The following is a 19,018-nucleotide window of genomic DNA, read 5'->3' as shown; positions in this document are numbered from 1 at the left end:
TGATCATCACAGAGTAATATCCACTAAAAAGGAAGTTTGAGACACTCATTTCAAAAGGATTTGCAGCAATAAACTGAGGAACTAGAGCAATTTTTTCCGAAGTCTTTCAACTTGTATAGGCTTTTATGTAATAAATAAAATAAAATAAATAAATATAAATATAAAAGGTGTGCTAGGTCAAGTCCAGCCTATCTCCCAATTTCCAATGATTAATCTGCCAACAGAACAATGTTGCCCAGCTGATCAGGCATTTGCACATTAACATACATTTTTTCCTCCTTTGGAATTGTGCAGACATGAGAATTAATAGTTCAGTAACTGCTGTGCTATTCTTGATGATACTTAACCTTAAGTAATTACTTTTGATAGCCCTCCAAAATAATACTATCACTGCATTGCAAAAAAGAGTTCTACTAACCATGTAAGACAAGTATAAATTAAGACTTGCAACTGAGCTTGCAGTAAGGTATTTGCTTGTGTTTCAGTTTTCTGTGTCCTCACTGGAAAACATTTAAAATCCATCTCGTGGACTGCTATCAAAATAGATATATCACCACCAGAGTATTCTTTGAGTTACCTTCCTGGAACTGCATCTAAAACCTAGGTTATCCTGAGTTGTAACCTAAAATGTAAGTGCGATTAGTGCTTTATAACAGACTTCACATTGACTAACAATGAAAGGCCCTAACTCTGCAGCGTTTTTTCTCTCACACAGAAAAAAAAACAAACAAACAAAAACATAAAAGGTGCACAAGTCAATAAATGCTGTTTATATCAACGTGAATGTAATGTAAAACAGAATTTTTCTACCATCATATTCCAACTGCTGAAGTAGAAGAATTTTTTTTTGTCCCTTACGTCAGCTCCTACACAAGATTAAGAGCCTAAGTGAGGTTACAGCCTAACTCTAGATAAGAGGTAAAATATAACAAACATGCATAAGTCTGGGCCAATGCCAGAATGGCGCAATTTAAAAGGAGTGCTGCTTCTGATGGCGGTGTGCGTGAAGCCCATTTGATTGCTGCTCCTCCCTCCGTAACAGGCTACTGCCACTGACCAAATCTCCATCCTACTAATCAGCCACTCCCTAGCAGAAGAGCAGAGAAGCCGCATTAACCCAATTGCTACAGCTTGCATCTCATTTTTAGATGAGGTGTTGAGAGCATGATCAGTGTTTTCTTGCAAACTCAAGTGTTCCTGAGGATTTCTAGATTCAGTGCAATTACACAAGTAGTGCTGTGCATATAAAAGGCAACTGGTTTCTCTCAAGTAAGGTGTCCTCATTGAAATGTTATTTCTAACCAATCCAAGCTGTTACTCTCTTTGCATCCAAGGTCGCTGCCACGTATAAGCTGCAAAATGCTCAGAAAAACAATCCTAGAAGAATGAAAGTAAGTTACCAGGATCCGTTCTGCTTGTATCATGTCCCTTGAAGTTAAAATATGTTGTTATCTCATATTTCTTTCAGACAGGAAGGCTGGCAGGCAAATTTTATTTTCCTTTCCAATGGCAATTGCCTGATTTGGCTGGAACAGTTCTAGTTCTTATTTGCCTCTAAGGTGGAATCTGAGTAAAGAACAAAATGGACTAGGCAAGCTGCCCTTTTCCTGGTGAACCAAACTGACTTTTGCTAACGTTTAAAAACAAACAGTTCTCAATGAGTCACTGGAGAACTGTGCAAAGGAAAAAAAAAACAAAACCAAAAAAGCCAAGGTGTGGTCCTTCACTGAGCCAAAATAATTGCACTGAATGAATACTTCAGGTCAGACTTTGCACTGAGTAAACGCAGGACAAACTGCACACCAGTGAACTCCGGCAGCTAATCTCTCCTAACATTATCCTAGGATGATTTATCCCAGTTACCTGAACTGTCTGTTGTTCTTGGTGAAATAATTCACTTGGTTTTCCTCTCTCCTTTATCAAATGAGCTTATTTTCAGACAAGCTACCCATCACTCTTGATCTCTAAAATGCTTCATATAATCACCACTTCTGAGTAATTAATTTGAAAATGTAACCAACTTAAACATTTCATTACATTGCCTAAACAAGCATTATTTAAAATGCTTTATCAAGGCAATATCAAAACTGTAGTATTTCTATTCAGGAAGTTCTGCAATGTTTCAAAAGAGGTTCATCCAGACAAAATACTGTGTTCTGGTTTATATTGGATACCTGCAGTTACTGCAACTCTGACAAAGCCAATTTATTCTGTTATTTGATATATTGCCCCATATTTATATAGTGGGCCCAATATATTGCCCCTTGCTTAAGCCCTGCTAAAATAATACTGAAGTACTTGACCTTCTTTCTTTCAGGCTGTTGAGTTTCTGAAATATGGGAACTGCATAAGCATCATGTGTCAGATGGCTTTCCGGAATGACACAAATTTCCAGCTTTAAACTCCTAACCAGAAAAAGGCCATTAACTATAATTAATACTGGAGATAATCTTCAGGCTGATATCTATTTCCAAATATTTGTAGGAATAGTAGGAAAATAAAACTAGTTAATTCCTTATTCATATTTGATAGTAAATTAGGCACACTAAAACAAAATCCGTAATTGCAAAACAGCATATCAAGATCTATAGCTAAAAATAATCGCCGCACTGATTTTTATTTCAGGCACTTTAGTCACTTTAGCAAAGGAGTCACAAGTGGCTTTTAACAAGCTAAGCCATCTATTTATAGAGCATGAGTTTGGTTTTGTCTTTTAGTAACATAAACATTAAGTAATTTTCATGACTTGTGCACTTCTAAAAAAAGGTTCACTGACTTTTCAAGAAGGCATCTCTTCAGTCATCAAATTTTAAAATTTAATCACAGCATTGTACATTGGCAGCTTCTAAAATAATCCTGATTTTGTTTGTTGATGAAATAAATTAGGATCACATAACTGGCAGCATTTGAGTTTAAGCTGGCAAAAGTTCTGAAAAACCAGGCTGCCAATCAAAAAAGCATATTACACAAGGATCTGACATCACACCAGTGCCTAATAAAGCTTTGCAGTGACAGTTCCTTTGAATAAATAAAAAGCCTTAGATTCATAAATTATGTAGCATTTCATTTGTTGATACCAGAAAACTCAACACACCCATCTAATGCCCATATAGTGTTAGTGCCGTTATGCCAAATGGGATCTCTGCCAACCAGATTGCTGGACACTACATTATTCACATTTTCAAAAAAAAAAAAAAAAAAATAGCACCCAATTTAGTCAAGAAACATTTCATGAATAAAAATGAGACCTATTTGAAAAACTGAAATAATAACTCATCTTTAAAAAAATGTATAAGTAAAGAATAGGAGCAGCTACAGTGCAGTCGTACCAAAATTCAGCATAAAGAAGGAAACAACACAGATTTAAATTTGAGCAATAGAAGATGCTCAAAGTAAACATCTCTTTTCTTGCATTCCCTCTAGCAATGTGAAACATTTGCCCAAGCTGTACTCCCGTGACATTTTCCAGGAAGGCAGTGACATGCCAGCAGTTCAAATGCCACATCTAGCTGTTTACTATGGGAAACAGTCAGGGTACACTGTCTCACACTTGCCATTTGGGGTCAGCAGCAGCATTTACGATCTACACCCATGTGTGACTGAAATCAAAATTGTAGTCCATGGCTGTTTTGTTACCTGATTATTCTTCTCAGGATAGAATGAAGTGCCTTGATTTCTTCTGTATTAGTAAAACTAGGAAGGTGGCCTCCTAGAGCTTCACAGAACCTTTCCGCCTCTTCCCAAGTCCTGGTTCGCAGCACTCTTTCACTGTGGAAAAACTTCACAACAACCAGCCATCAGAGTAGAAAATAACACGAGTGACAACATTTTTAAAACTCTTCTCTACTACTCAGATATGGACACCTCTTGTTGGAATGAATAACGCGTATCTCCATAGGGAGAGATCTTGATTTTAAACTTGACTTCTTAATTATTTTATTTCTTCCAGTTTGTTCAACAACAGCCAGACTTTGAAGTTTAGCTGACAAAATTTGTTTCAAATGCAACATATTCCATATGGCAGAATTTCTCTGTTTTTCTTTACCAGAAAGATTTTTAGAAAACAACACCCAACTCATTCCAAAACTGCAAGCCAAATTATGTTTTCAGTGATGGTGTTCTTTAAAATGTAGGGTGAACTGCAAAACCCAGTTTCCACTGACACCAAGCCCATTTGGGTGCTAAAGGCGAAAAAAGTTCTTCAGCACCTTCTTTGCTACCTGCATGTGTCAGTTTCAGACTTGGCTCATACACCTCAGCTAACATATTCACTTGATCCCCTTGACATCAGTCCAAGCCAATTCCCGTCAGCAGGATCTCTCTGCACAGACATGCTGCACTTGGTCAACAAGAGTTTTGGAGAAACTGCCAGAGCCAGCTGTCACACCCCATCGGCTGAGCAGGGACAACTATGCTGCACATCAGCAAGACCCACACATTTGGGATCCTTGCCCACAGCCTTGTTATGCGAGTTGTGTTTCCCCACTTTGCCAAATGAGCTGCGTATAGGACACAGTTCGTTGCAGGCACTGGATCTTGAAATAATGAACACACAATCCAATAAACAGCCTCAGTTTTACTTTGATTAGATTCTTAATAGTAAGAAAAAATGTGCACTTCTAAATGTGAATTTATTTAAGCCATTCCAGCTAACAGCATGACTATTTACTTCCACTGTTTATTTCAACAACAGTAAAATGCAACTGAGGCAGCATTTTTTTATTTATTTATTTATTTATTTTTTAAGAAGTTTGAGATCCACATTCAAACCAGAGAAAATCTCATCTTCCCCATCTACACCCTTAAAAGTACAAGGGAAGGAGATTCAAAGCACCTTCCTTTCCTATTCCGGTGTCTCTCTGTGCTGAATGATGGCAATCAAGCACCCTCCATCAGTACTGGGCTCCTGAGATGGAAGCAGGAGGTGAATGCTCTCACCCCACTCAGCTCTAACATGCAGAGCTGGCCACAGATCAAGAGGGAGAGGCACACTGCATCTTTTGAAAACCAGCACAGGATGAATGCCTCCAGATTTTCTTGTGTATCAATGTAAATCAGCAAGATTTTTTCCTCCCCGTGTAATACATCCTCTTTGAAATATCCTTCAGAGCAGTCGTAAGACATAAAATGGCTAATCACATACTTGCTGCAAGACAGTAACAAACAACTAACATCCAGTAGAAATAACTTCTTACCTTGTAGCAGGCAAGGCCTGATCCATTGTGCCACCCAGGGGGACAGGGATCAGATGGCTTCGGAAGCACTTCTGGTTCCTTGGGCAGCCCAATGTATTTTTTACAGACAGAAAATGCTTTTGTGGTTTTACAGTCCTTGGTTTCCCACTTTCCAACAGACCTCCCACTGGGCATGGCCACACATCCTCCTGAGAACTCTAAAATGTAAGCCACCAAAGAAATATTTAAAGCTATTGGTTGGTTTTCCAAAAATACAAAGATTTCTGAATGACTATTTTATTTCATCCTTGGAGCCTCCTAACATGGTGCTCCAATGCTTGCTGAATGTAAAATGATAGCATTTTTACATTTTTATTTTTTAAATTGTTATGTTTACCTGGTTGCAAGGAATTCCAGTTAGTATATGTCACAGCTTCATTTTTTTCCCCATCCACTGCACCCCAGGAATATGTTCCTGTATGGCTAATATCTTGCAAACCAGTCCAGAAGTATTTTTCTTCAACTTTGGTGTACTTTCTAATCAGACTGTTTATAAATTCTTGCTCAAATCTGAAAATTCACAGATTAATCTCAGTCAGTATTTGAAAGATATCTGAAACTACTGAGTCAATCTGAAAACCAGGCGTATTATTACATGAGTTAGTTCAAATGCTTGTCCAGGCAGTCCTGTATTCAATAAGGGGTCAGCAGGCTGGGAATTCAAATACATCTGAGAAGTCTTTATGCTGTAGGTTTGCCACGGTCACACCATGGAAAACAGTTTGTCAGTTCTTTGCAGTAGCAATTCTATGTCTATTTTTTCTGTCTTAAACCATTGCTTAGAATATGGAGGTTTGATGACTGCATCTCCAGGACCCTACTATAAAGCACATAAATAAATTACAGAAATTACTTTACCTGTTTGTTACTGTAAGATTGCACCGTGATCCAAATGAAACTTCTGTTTTATAAATCGTGTAACAGTAGTTTCCATGCATCTCCCATCCCTGGTTAAAGAACAAAAAAACACATTTAAAAACTTAACAACCTAATTTAGGTATTATCTGCAGGAGAACAGAAATCACTGCTAACATTAGTTGGTGTCCACAAGCTGACAAGCATATACAAGAAAGAAATGCAGCACATCACACACAGGGTGCAGTATTATCAACCCTCAGATTCACAGTTCTAAGAAATAATGCAACCACAGAAATAAAATACACCACTGTTTTAGCTCAACTGTGCAAAGTCTTCTGACTGCTATGTGCATTTAGAGAGAGAAACACAAGGGTGACAGCCTAGTCCTATTCAAAACAATAGGAGTTCTGATGCTGTTCCACCAACGCCAGGATTCAAACAGAGGAATAATAAAAGGGCGTTATTAGCATTTCTTTACTTCCAAAAAAAAAATAAAAAAATCCTTTATACTGAAAATGTTTGAACTTACAAAAATTCTCTTATTCAAATCTTTTCGCCATAGTTACATGGAAATTTCAAGGAATATTAATGTGCTCTTTGCTACCCTACCAATGCACTGGCATCTGAACAGCACAGAAAGTTGTAACCACTGGCAGTCTCTGAAAAGACAGAGTAAGAATACCCCCAGGTTGTAAAGAAAGGAAGATATGGGGTAAATACACTTGCCTGTTGCAGGCAAGACACAACATAAAACTTAACAAAAGAATTCTGAAGTAGCTAGTGACTCCATCCCAAGATTGTTCAAAACAGAGAAGACTTCCAGACTTATTTACACTATAACATGTTACACGTAAAACAAACAAACAAAAAAAACATAAAACTTTATTCAAGTCAACAAAGATGAGAGCCAAATGAAACATAGCAGAAGCCTGATCTTTTTTATTTATCTTTCTCTGCACATCCTTATGTTGCAAAGTGCTTATCCTAAATTAAAAAGGATGTTTAAAACAGAAACTAGAGAACAAATGGCATTAGTGACAACATACCCAATAAAATCAATTTGTTTTTCCAAACATATGAATTAAACACACCTCCTGAGTCCAACCTCACAGAATCACAGAATTTTCTAGGTTGGAAAAGACCTCAAGATCATCGAGTCCAACCTCTGACCTAACGCTAACAGTCCCCACTAAACCATAACACTTTCACCCATAAATAGAGTGGCAATACATCCAGATCCTTCTTAGGAGAATCTGAAGACACACCAAATTTGGCTCATACTATAGACATGTTCTTTTTCAGCCAAGATGTTCCACATGCTTTATTTTACAGGCATTAAGGAAATAGGAAGTAGAGAGAATAAGTAATTTAATACAGGCTTCTGAACTAAGTGAGGGTAAAAGATATGCAGACTTTCTATTACCTCATCATATGAGCAGCTTTTATCTGATTTTGTTTCATTCAAAATCTCTCCTCTTTTCTTACACACATATTTCAATTTTTCTTCACAGGATTTGACTCTCCACTGTCCCAACTGCCAAAAGAAAAGGAAAAAGAGTATTTAAAATACTAAAATATTTCCATAGAGCAGGAGCAGAGTTTTTGGAAGGGGGAAAGCCGCAATGCCTCAGTTACTTGTACTTGCAAGAACACTGAGTGGGATACCCTGGATTACATGCATAGGAGCATGTTTTGAAGTAAGAGAGAAAACTGACAATGTGGAGATGGGATAATTCTGGATCACATCTGAAAAGGAAAGAAATAGACAAGGGGAGTGCCAGCTCTCTTGTGGATCAGAGAAGAAACAGGCACAGCTCACTGCAGAGAGCCTAAGGGCACATGAGCTTCGCTGGACAGCACAGCAAGCAATTGCTCTTCCCACTTTTCTGCTGGAACTGGGAGGATGGGATACAGCCTGCTTCTCCCAACATTCATCTTTGAGACCTTCTTTCCCCCACCCATCCCTTGCTGCTTCTGTTTTCTCCCTCCCAGCAACTTTCCTCATCCACTTCCTCTTCTCTCACCAGCATATCTCACTACCCACCCTTAAATGGGGAGGCCCAAATTGACCCTGGAAGTGACTGAATCCAGCTTCTCCTCTCAAAAGTTGGGCCCACCTCCTTCCCAGCTCTCTGCCACAGACAAGCAAAAATAGCATAATCCAAAACTCCAAGCAACAGGGACAACTAGTTGGTCAACAGCAGTGGCAGTCTCAGAGCTGTAAGCAATTTCTTCTACTCTTTGTGGCACATAACTAAGAAGTGCTGGCTAAATAGTTTTAAGAAGTTCTCTTTTAATCAAATAGTTATCTGCACTTTAAAGATTATACCAGAAATAAAATCATTCTTTTGATTTACACCCCTTGACTTTCACACACATCAATGTTACCTCTACTATGATGGAAAAAATAAAAAATAAAAAACCCAACACCTTATTCCTACCTTGCCCGAATATGACACACAGTTAGGAGTGATGTTAAAAGGAACTTTTGGTTCATTCTGATCCCAATATGTAAAATCCACAGCTGAATGATCTGACCATTTGAACAAGGTTGGTACATCTTTGTTCCTGAGACCCATCCACACTTCTTCTTTAGCATCTGTAATTTAAAATTAGGGCAACGCAGAGGTTTCAGAATAATCCTTAAACTAATTGGAAAGGAGTGATAAAAAAAATAACTTTGCTGTTCTCATTCTACTTAAAAGCATAAATGCTGCATTTTTTTATTACAATGAGAAGGAAAATTTGAGACAAGCATAATTTATTTTTGAAATCATACATGATATTCATGAATGTGAGCACATTTCACAGAGAAGGTAACAAACAGGAAAAAATACAGAAGATAATGAATACACAAGAAAAGAAACTCAAACAAAATCTTATTTTTAGAATGCAGACAAGAACATAAGACTACAAAGTACAGATCACGTTTGTTAGTTCAATGACCCAGCAGTCAAATATCCAACCCAACTATCTAAGATTCTGTTCAAATGAGAAAACTGAACAGGTATTAGGCATTGGGAATTAGGCAAGCTGGCCCATTCAATATATAACTACATGAATAAAATATATTAAAACAAGAGCTAATATAGAGGGACAGGACCTGACACTCAACAACAGCCTGCGTACAGGCTCAGCATTAACACCTTCATTTAGAGCTACAAGTTCTCACTATCATATGGGGAACATGAAAAGCAGTTTGTAATTTAAGATGCACAGCACTTGGTGCATGACTTTTACAAGTATCCCAACTCACCATTATGAAGCTTTGTAACAACCAGTTCGACATCTGCCAAGGAGTGTACGCTGATGAGGTTACTCTTATTTACTTTGCACAGTTGATCTGCTGAACTCCAAGGAACCTGGTTGTGTATCAGCATGTAGCAAAAACCATTGTGGGGAAGCCAGCCCGTATCGCATTGAGTATCCAAGTGTCTCCAGAACTCTAATAGTGAAGAGAAATTGAATTAGAGGCTTTTATTTTACATTGACTGGTTGGTATTAGGTTGGTATTTTGTTCATTTCTTAAATCTGCTAGCACCCTGAAAGCAGACAAAGTAGCAATCAGAATTTATTCACAGACAAACAGCATGACACTCTAGGGCTGATGTTTTAAGAAAGGGTCGCAATTTATTCAAGTAAATAAACATGACTGAGCAATATTATGGGGATTAGTAGCATTCTGGGGCCACAAGGTGGGCAGAAGGAGAAGGTAGTTAGTGGAAGTGAGTAAAAAGCTGGAATTCTTACTAAGCTGGTCTTAGTGTGACAGTTTCAGAAGTAATTACATGTAACATTACAAGAGCAATTAAAGGCAAAGTGAGTTACTTCATTGCAGGACAGCAGCTTCAACAAAAAGTTGCTTGTTTTGCTTCAGCAGAGGTTTGTACTTTTATAGGGCATTATTATCCATATTTAGAGCAGTACCATGAAAAAGAGCAATATTGAATAACTCAGAATGAAAGAAATGTTTAGTTTTAAATAATTCTTATTCTGAAACCTAAAATATTCAAGAATTCAGACTGTGTTTATGCATGCTGAAAAAGGTATATGTTAAAAGCTTTTCGGTTTCAAAACATAACATTCTCCAATCACAAAAATTTTGGTTTCTAATTATTAAAACAGTATACATAAATAGTGCTGCCATCATCACATACCCCAGTGAGGAGCCAGAGAACAGATGTGGATCAGTGTTAAGATTAAAAAAAAAAAAATCAGATTAGGTACACAATAACTAGTTTTTAAAGGATAATTTATAAATTTGAACCAATTTTAGTTAGTTTATATAGTTTACTTTTTTTTTTTTTTTTTTCACCTTAATGGCACATATCTTCCCTGGAGTAGCTGGAAAGAACGTGTCATAGACAGAGACACTATATGCCACTTTCCACCTCCAGGCCACCATTTCATTCCCTTTATCCTCTAGCTCTACCCCTCATTCGAGGACAATCATCTTCCTGTGAAAGTTTCCTCATGAGAGCACCGCACTTTTGAGCCCTGGGAACTGGGTATGGCCACAGCACCAATGGACATGGACAGGCCATGGACATGGGAAGAAGAGTTGGACATCCAGATGTAGGTAAATTGCCAAAAGCGTGGCAGAAGTTATATGTCAGAGCTGGACACTGTAACAACTGTGTCTGTGTGTGTGTGTGTGTCTGTGTGTGTCTGTGTCTGTGTGTGTCTGTGTGTGTGTCTGTGTGTGTCTGTGTGTGTGGGGGGGGGGGGGGGGGGAAGAATGAGGCTTTAAACTGTTTTGATTTTCCCCATTGTGTTACCAACTGCATTTGCAAGATAAAAGTAACAGATCCAATACAGATTACACACTGGGCAAATTACCAACTCTTGCACTCTTGATTTCCAGTGCTGGGCTTGTTTTCAGAAGATGGTATGGTCATTTAATTACTTTTATTCTAATTCAATAGAGTTTGATCCAGGTCCCAGGTAGGTCTCATTTTATGTTAATAAACTCCAACAGTGAGAGAAATGGTCTTAATGCAGTGATGGAAAGCTTTGAGGTGCAATTGCCAGTTCCAGACTTCCAGCTGCACATGAAAAAAAGCACAAGCTATGGAGAAAAACATGATGAAAAGGGCAGGACTGTGCTGGGAAATGCTTTATGTGTGAATGAGAAAGCTGTGAAAAATGAAAGCTGTTTGTGATAGATCATCTTGAGACTGAAGATAGAGAGTTTGATTCTGCTCTGCTAAAATACTCAAAGCTGCCATGAAGTGTTTTGGCAGAGATGCCTATGAAGGCTTGGGAAGGAAGAAAAAGACTGCATAAGTGAACATTACTCACATACTGACACACAGAAACAAACATGCAAGCTGTCCTACCTGGGAGGCTTGAAGCTTCATCGAATGGCTTCTTGCAAACATACGGAAGTTGAGTCCCACAGTGATAACTCTGCCACTGACCTGAGGCAGCATTCATCGCCACACAGCTAGTTCCATCCAGAGGGGACAAACTCTGCATATCTACAGACAGAAAAAAATAAAAGAGCATAAGTTATCAGTGAGCTTTTCAATGCAGTAATATATGCTGCATATTACAGCACCTTGTATTTGAAGAACATAACTTGCTTTGAATGAAGGCACCTGTTCTGCCACAGGTCCCAGAGAAACTTTTTTGTGAGAAAGTTACAGAACCAAGGTATCAAGACTTCCATTCCAACATTTAATCATCTAACTGGGAGGAATGTTCTATTTACAATACAACAAACCTTTGGCTGAGCACTTTCCCAGACTAGAAATATCTCAAGGGAGAACCCTTTTTGCAGCTCTCAGTTTCCTTTGGCAGCCTCTTTCCAGACCAACTCCAAACACAGTCCTGCACTTTCACAAATATAACCATAATTCTTACCTTAACAGACAAGGCCCCAAATCAAAAATTTTGCATAGGAGAGCTAATTTTGTAGTTCCCAGCTTCCCCTGAAGTCCCTTCTCTTTTGGCTCTCTTTCTTTGAAGCCTAATGCAGATCCCATCTGTGCCCCATACAAGGCACCTGTTTCCCTTTACTGAGTTTGTTCAGCCTCACACAGAGAAGTCTCAGGGTAGACCTTAGTTCCTTATGCAAGAGGAGACAAGACCAGGCTTTTTTCAGAGGTATACAGTGAAGTGACAAGAAGCAAAGGAGACAGCTTGCACATAAAAAATTCCAGGTAGATATTCCTAAGTATTTTTCATAACAAGAGTATTCAATAACTGGAATAGGTGGTCTAGAGAGGCTGCAATATCTACATCTAAGGAGACACTAAAGTGTAGCTGGACAGGCCCAAGCAACCTGATGCACAGGGCTCAGGAGCTGGACTGGGAACCATCTGAGATCCCTTCTGCCCTGTAGTTTTAACTTTTTGATGACAAGATTAGTCCATCAGCTGAAATAATACCGTGGACTTCAGAACATATTTATTACAATTTCATACCTGTACATTTAAGCTAGAATGTCTCAGTAACATTAGTCAGTCTGCCAGGACCGCAGACTAAACTCTCCTACTGTATCTCAGCATCGTCTAGTCTCTAGCACTGTATTACAGTCCCAGTGTCACCACAGTTGCAGAAGATGCAGTCAATAGTGCAAGTAGCAGAAAAGTCCTTAAGCTTTCCACAAAAAAAACAAACAACAACAAAAAAAAAAAACCTACATTTGGAAAATCTAACAGTCGTTTCTCTGCAAATCTTTAAAAAAGTAACAGAAACCACTTCTCTTTTCACAGAATTAATGTCACAGCCTAATGGAATAAAACTATTCTAGAAACTGAAGGAAAAGAGAATTCCATTTTAAAAAAGGTCACATTCAGCTTGAATGACAGAACAATGTTAGCTACAGTATTCCTGACTATTACTCCTCCAGGATTCTCATATATCAATATCCACACCATATTTCCGAGAATATTACAAATACATGCTGAAAATTCTGATCAAACAAGACTCTCACTGATTCTACAGGAACTTGGAAGTAATTAGAAAAGGGTTTTCAAAGGTTTTACACTTCTTTCATCTTCACCTCAGAACAACTGCAAGCAACCTTGAAGACTTCTAGGTAATGTAATATCTTGCACAAACATCAATCATTGTAATATTTGAGAGAAGTCAATGCCATCCTGTCAGTGTGAGGAGAAATTTAGCACTTAGGGCAGCAATAGCCTTGTTTGCTAAAACGGACCTCAAAGATATCATTCAAGTTATAGATTTCCCCTAATATTCCATAAATAGAGAATTAGTGGAGAAAGATTCCCTCTCTAGAAGGAAAGGATGCCTCCTGAACTTTTAACAGAAATAGAGCAATGATTGTTTTGATTAAGTCCAATGAAAAAGAGAAGAGCAGAAAAATAAAAAAAAGAAGAAAAAAAGGGTAATGCTAGTTTTTGTTCTAAATATTGTTAACACCACCAGAACCATTACCTGGATGCCAGTTGACAAAACTCAAAGGCTTGTGATCTGACCACTGCCAACCTCCAGAAACGTCCAGTTGATTTAAGCCAATCCAAAAGATCTCAGCGATGTCATCTTTACCTGGATATTTATTATTATTCAAGAAAATAATTAGTATAAAATACTCAAACTTATTGATCTCCTCTAAAATAGAGATTTTATCTAAAAGGCATTGCATTAGAGGACAAAAAACATTGCTGCTATAATTGGATGTGCAACTTTTCTTGAACTGATGAGGAACTCAACCACATGCCTCTCCTCTCAGTGCCTCCAGGTGTTTGACATTTGATTTTATATTCTCAAAAGCACACTGATAGTTCCTCCAGGCCAAGCCTGAATATCAGCAAGAACAATTTCACAAGATGCTAACATGCTGCTAAAACACAAGTGTAATAAATGCGCATACACCCCAATGAACTTCCACTCTGGCCCATACTTGAGATTTTGGGGACATTACTTATATATAAGAACAAGAGCTAGCCACTGCAACAAAGTCACACAGATAAACTTAAAAGCAAACAAACAAACAAAAGAAACCCATTCTTCTAAAGTGAGATCAGCAACATAGTTTTTGTTAAACTAAGAAGAGCACCAAGGCATTTAATCACAATCAAGTTTTAATCCAGGATTTAAAGACAGAAACTAAAATGTTGTCTTCACTGATGTTACTTAACAACACTTCTTAATGTTCATACGTGAATAAATACACCTACCTTGTACATAACTTAATTCAGACGCATCTTGGATGCTGAGTAAATCTCCCCCTTGCTTTTGACATGAAATATAAGCTTCCTTCCAAGAAAGAGCAGACTGTGTATTAAACTGGTAGCAACTTTTAGCCCCCGGATCATGTTCCCAGATATCCTGACAGCCATCCTCTGTTTAAAGGAAGCAGAAGGTACTTTTAACTATGGCTATAATGAAACATCAGGAACGTTTCAGAACAAAAACTGCAATACTGAAACTTTATGTATTTTTACATTGAAATCACATACTGTAAGTGCGTGCTGTCAACGCTGCAACAGAAACGTGACCTGTTTTTACCCAGCTTACCAGCAAGGTGTTATGGTGGAGCTGTACGTACATACGTGAAGTGACAGAATGCTTGGAGGACTATTTAAAAAACCAACACACCTGGTTGTAAGCAGATTCCCCATTTTCCATCATGAGTATAATCTTCAGATGTGGCGCACCATTTCCCACCCGTGTGTGTTTCATCCTGAATGCAGTCATGATGCCAGGTGTCATTATACAGAAAGGGGAATTCACAGGGTTTCCCATAGGAGTTCCCATCTTTGGTATAGATCTCTGTATGGGGGAAAAATAAAGTAAAAATTAATAAAGGATTAGATACAAGTTGCTTGGGCAAAAGGACACCAAATATATTGTTATTGCTTCTACAGACATAGTTAATTTCAAAGCACCCAAATCACACTTGTGGACTTAAAACACAGTATCTTGTTGTTATAGATAATATGCAGCAATGCCAGAACTGAAAGAAATGAGAAGAAAATATTTTTCTGTACTTTTTCTTCTGCGTGATGCATAACACATTGGAAATGTGCTCCCCCCTTCCTGGTGAGTCAGGGACAAATACATTGTCCTGTTGAAATCCAGACAGTTCATGCAGAATACTACAGGACAAGGTTATATTAATCAACAGACACAGAAGAGGGAAAACGTGTTGCAAACTGGAGCCTACTGGGCTCTTCAGACTGGCCACTTTGAAAAAAAATATCAAATATAATGAAAATTCTCCTCTCAAATAGAGTAAAGCAAGTTTCTATCACTTCTTTCTGCACGCATTAAATTTTAGATGAGTCTGGCTTTCATGGCAAGTGAATAGACTACCAGAGTAAAACAAACATGGTTCCAAAGAGTCCAATAGGCTGCGAACTGACAGCACATGCTGAATTTGATTGTACAGCCTACCAGCTGTACAAATCCTACTTTTAAGGTAACAGAAAATTTCACATCTCTGTGAAGAGGACAGTTTCAGTTCTGATACAATGTGGTTGATATTTCATAATAGGTTGTCACAAAAATACCGGGGTGGGTTTAAACATGCTGAGAAAGCTATTTGGTAACACAACTTATCCAGCTGTGTAGATACATGTATTTTTTCCTAAAATAGTTAAGATTCAATCTTGAATATCAGTATCTCTCTACAGCAAAACATTCTACGTGATCAGTCTTTTCATATAATTAATTTTCTGAATTTATTGTCATAAATGTAGAAGAAAAAAAACCAACAACTATTCTCCGTCCAAACCCCAGTACAAACTTACCATGGTAAGGATACCGACATATATCATCAGAGGAATTGTTGCTTCTCCACTGGTCTGATGCGTTTATGCTTGCAGTTACAAAGTTATTCACCAAAGTCACCTTGTACTGCGATGCACCAATGATAGAAGCATCAGCACATCGCCACCACAGCATTAGTTCTGAGTTACAATCAACCATTTTCAGGCGAGATGGTAATTTGGTGACTATATCAAGTCCCAAGCACTGCCTGGATCCCAGATGAAAAAGGCGATTCTGGGATACCCATTTCCATAAAGCTTCACTTGTCTCTTTGCAGTCATCCATCAGTATCAATGAGTTTTTAACTTGTAAGCACTTGTTCAGTCCGTCATGGCGAATGGTAAAGGCATCGTTGCCTGGGTAGGAACAAATCAATATCCATGTAAGAGTATGAATCAGTATCACTTTCAGAGGAATTTCTTTTAAAAAGTTCAATCACATTCTGAGGCACACTACCAGAAAAATAGAGTGACAGCTCTTTTTACATTATACTCGGTCTCTTACTGCAGCTTACCAGTAAGTACATATTCCTGCACTTTAGCAAGTATTCTTTACTTCAGTAACAACAAAAAAAGTCTCTTCCAAAGTTATTATAAAATGAGGGGATAAAATGAGGCTGTTTTCCAAGTCCAACTCTATCAAACAAAAATCATCTTTTAATTATAACACATGCTGATTGGATCAATTCCTGATTAATTTGCAAGCTTAGTGAGTTAAGAATTTTGTCTTTGATGCAAATGCAGTAACACACCACAGGCAACATAAAATATAATTAATAATAATCCTCAGTTAGTAAGCACTTTCTTTTCTAAACTGTGTACCATGTATGACTGATAGCAGGATGGGCTCACGCTTGAACCAGCTCATGGGTGCAGCTGCATCATTACTAAAAAAACTGGCATTGCTTTTTGAGGGAGAGACTGTTCGAATGAATATTCAACTCACTGCAAAACTACACAAGAACTAAATGCAGGGCCCCTAAGATCCCAGACAAAGCATTAGGAGTATCATTTTCAAAATGATACAGAAACACTAGTTCCACTTTCAGCTGTGACTTAGCTTGTCCCTTAAAGAAAAAAAGGGCCGGCAAAGCATAACATTTAATTTTAAAGAGATATGGATCACCTCACTGATACAAGCTGATGCCTCTAACAGTATAACACCACTATGACAAGTGGCAGTAGGTTTAAGCTAGCCAGGAAAAAAAAATGGCCTAAAACTATTTCTATGCCACAGTAAAGATGGTCCCCCAGTATAAAATGTTCACTAACCAGGCTGAAAAGGACCTCTGCTGTCCCAGACCCACAAGGCTATTACCCTGCTGCTTAAATAAGGAATCTGCTGAGTAGTGTTTTGTATTTAATAGTAATGCACTGTCAATCACATTCCTACTGCGTTTTTTTTAATATGACTTAATAATAGGTTTGGCTGAACAGCAAGGAAAATATTCAGTGATGTTATTCAGTGAATTTTACCACTATTTCCCAGTATACTAGCGTATTTTCCACTGCATAAGTGCCAAATAGTCTAAATGGTACTGAGCTGGTCAAACTGTAAAGAAGAATCTCTAAGTCAGCCACCACCGAGGTGGCTTTTTCTAAGTGCACATTTTAACCAACCCTCTCTTTCATCCTCTTTATTAACTAAGTAAGATATTTTAACCAGCCAATCCTGCTTTTGTGGTACCTTTTTACCCTGTGATTTTGCAACACTTTATCAGCTTCAGAATAAGAAGCTTTTGCTTCTTATTCTCCCCTCCAGACTTTCATCTCCTTTTCAGTTTCTTGCAACTTGCTCTACGCCTTCCCCCAGATCTCCCCTTTCCTCATTCTTCTTTCACTTCTTCCTGCATAACCTTCACTCTTACATCAAGAGCAAAACCACCGCTTTTTAGAATTTCCCCCTGAAAAATCCAGTCGTCACATCGGACCTCTCTTGTGCGGTGCTTTTTGAAGAGCAGTGCTTGGTGCCTCTCGTTCAGCGCCCTTACCACGAAGCTTCGCAGGGCACCTTTAGCTATAAACTCTTCCCAGGTAGCTTCACGGGGCACTTTCAGCTACAAACTCTTGCCACGAAGCTTCACAGGGCACCTTTAGCTGCAAACTTTTAGCGGGCCGCCTCACGGGACACGTCCAGCTGCACCCCTCGCCTGTCACCGCAGGGGTCGCAGGAAGGCGTGAGGTGGCAGGGCTAGGCGCAGGGCTAGGCGCAGGGCTGGCGCTGCTCGCCACCAGCCCCGAGACTTTCCCTGAGGTGCAAACTCCCGAGCTGCTTCGTGAAACACGAGCCTTGCCCCTCCGCACAGCACGCCGGACGAGCCCAGAAGCCGGTCAGCCCTCACACACACCTCAGGGGGAGGCCGGGCAGCCTCCTCACCCCCCGTGCGGAGGGAGGAAGGCCCCGTGCGGAGAGGGCAGCCCGGCTTCTCCCCTCAGCCCTCTCCCGCCCAGCAGCCGGCCCGCCGCGCACCGCAGGGCCTCCCGCAGCGCCCCGCGGCCGCGCAGCGCCGGCTCCCTCCCCCTTCAGCCCCTTCAGCCCCCTCAGCCCCTCAGCTGGGCTCCCGGCTTACCTGCGGGGTCCCGCCGGGCGGCGCAGCAGACGAGGAGCCAGGCGAGGCCGCAGGCGGCCAGCCCGGATCCCGCCGGCCGCCTCATGCTCCCGCGGAGCGGCCGCGCTGAGGGGCTCGCCGTGCCCGAGCGTCGCGCCTGCCGCCGGCTGGCCCGAGCGCCGAGCGGCCGGCCCGATTGGTCCGCCCCCGCGCCGCGTCACTTGTTGCCAGGAGAAGAGAGGCTCCGGGTTTGAGGCGAAGAGAGGGGCGGGGCCGGGCCGGGCCGGGCCGGGCCGGGCGGTGGCCGCGGGGTCGGGGCCGCGGGGCCGGGCCGGGCCGGGCAGGGCAGGGCCAGGGGAGGCTGTGACGGGGGGAGCGGAGTTAGCGAGGGGGCACGGAGACAAAGGGAAGGGGGCTGCAGAGAGGGGGAGCGGGAGAGAAAGCGAGGACAGGAGGCGGAAAGTGAAGGAGAACGAGGAGGGGAAAAAGAGGAAAAGTGAAAGGAAAAAGAAGCAAGGGAAAAAAACGGGCAAAATCGAGAAAAAGGCAAGAAAAGAATCGAAAAGAAGGCCTAGCTACCTCCTAGTGTTCTAAACAAGCTAACAAAAAAGTAATTAAAGTAGAAAGGAAACTA

General features: G+C 40.1%; 1 protein-coding gene across 1 annotated transcript in view; it reads right to left on the bottom strand.

The window, feature by feature from the left end:
- The window catches only part of LY75 (lymphocyte antigen 75), a 46,600-nt gene extending 28,038 nt beyond the window's left edge, over positions 1-18,562 (bottom strand). Inside the window, exons 1-13 of the mRNA XM_084288743.1 lie at positions 18,406-18,562; positions 15,818-16,192; positions 14,664-14,837; positions 14,243-14,407; positions 13,500-13,610; positions 11,432-11,572; positions 9,349-9,537; positions 8,534-8,691; positions 7,516-7,626; positions 6,093-6,181; positions 5,572-5,744; positions 5,196-5,392; positions 3,637-3,779 (exon numbers count right to left, since the gene is read on the bottom strand). Coding sequence (XP_084144869.1) covers positions 3,637-3,779; positions 5,196-5,392; positions 5,572-5,744; positions 6,093-6,181; positions 7,516-7,626; positions 8,534-8,691; positions 9,349-9,537; positions 11,432-11,572; positions 13,500-13,610; positions 14,243-14,407; positions 14,664-14,837; positions 15,818-16,192; positions 18,406-18,490 — 2,111 coding nt within the window. The 5' untranslated portion in view covers positions 18,491-18,562. The remainder of the gene's footprint in view (positions 1-3,636; positions 3,780-5,195; positions 5,393-5,571; positions 5,745-6,092; positions 6,182-7,515; positions 7,627-8,533; positions 8,692-9,348; positions 9,538-11,431; positions 11,573-13,499; positions 13,611-14,242; positions 14,408-14,663; positions 14,838-15,817; positions 16,193-18,405) is intronic.
- Between the last annotated feature and the right edge of the window lie 456 nt (positions 18,563-19,018).

This window comes from Netta rufina, assembly GCF_964035555.1.
Source record: "Netta rufina genome assembly, chromosome: 6".
Classification (NCBI taxonomy): domain Eukaryota; kingdom Metazoa; phylum Chordata; class Aves; order Anseriformes; family Anatidae; genus Netta; species Netta rufina.
The sequence above is the reverse complement of the archived record's forward strand: the minus strand, read 5'-3'. Positions and strand labels throughout refer to the sequence as shown.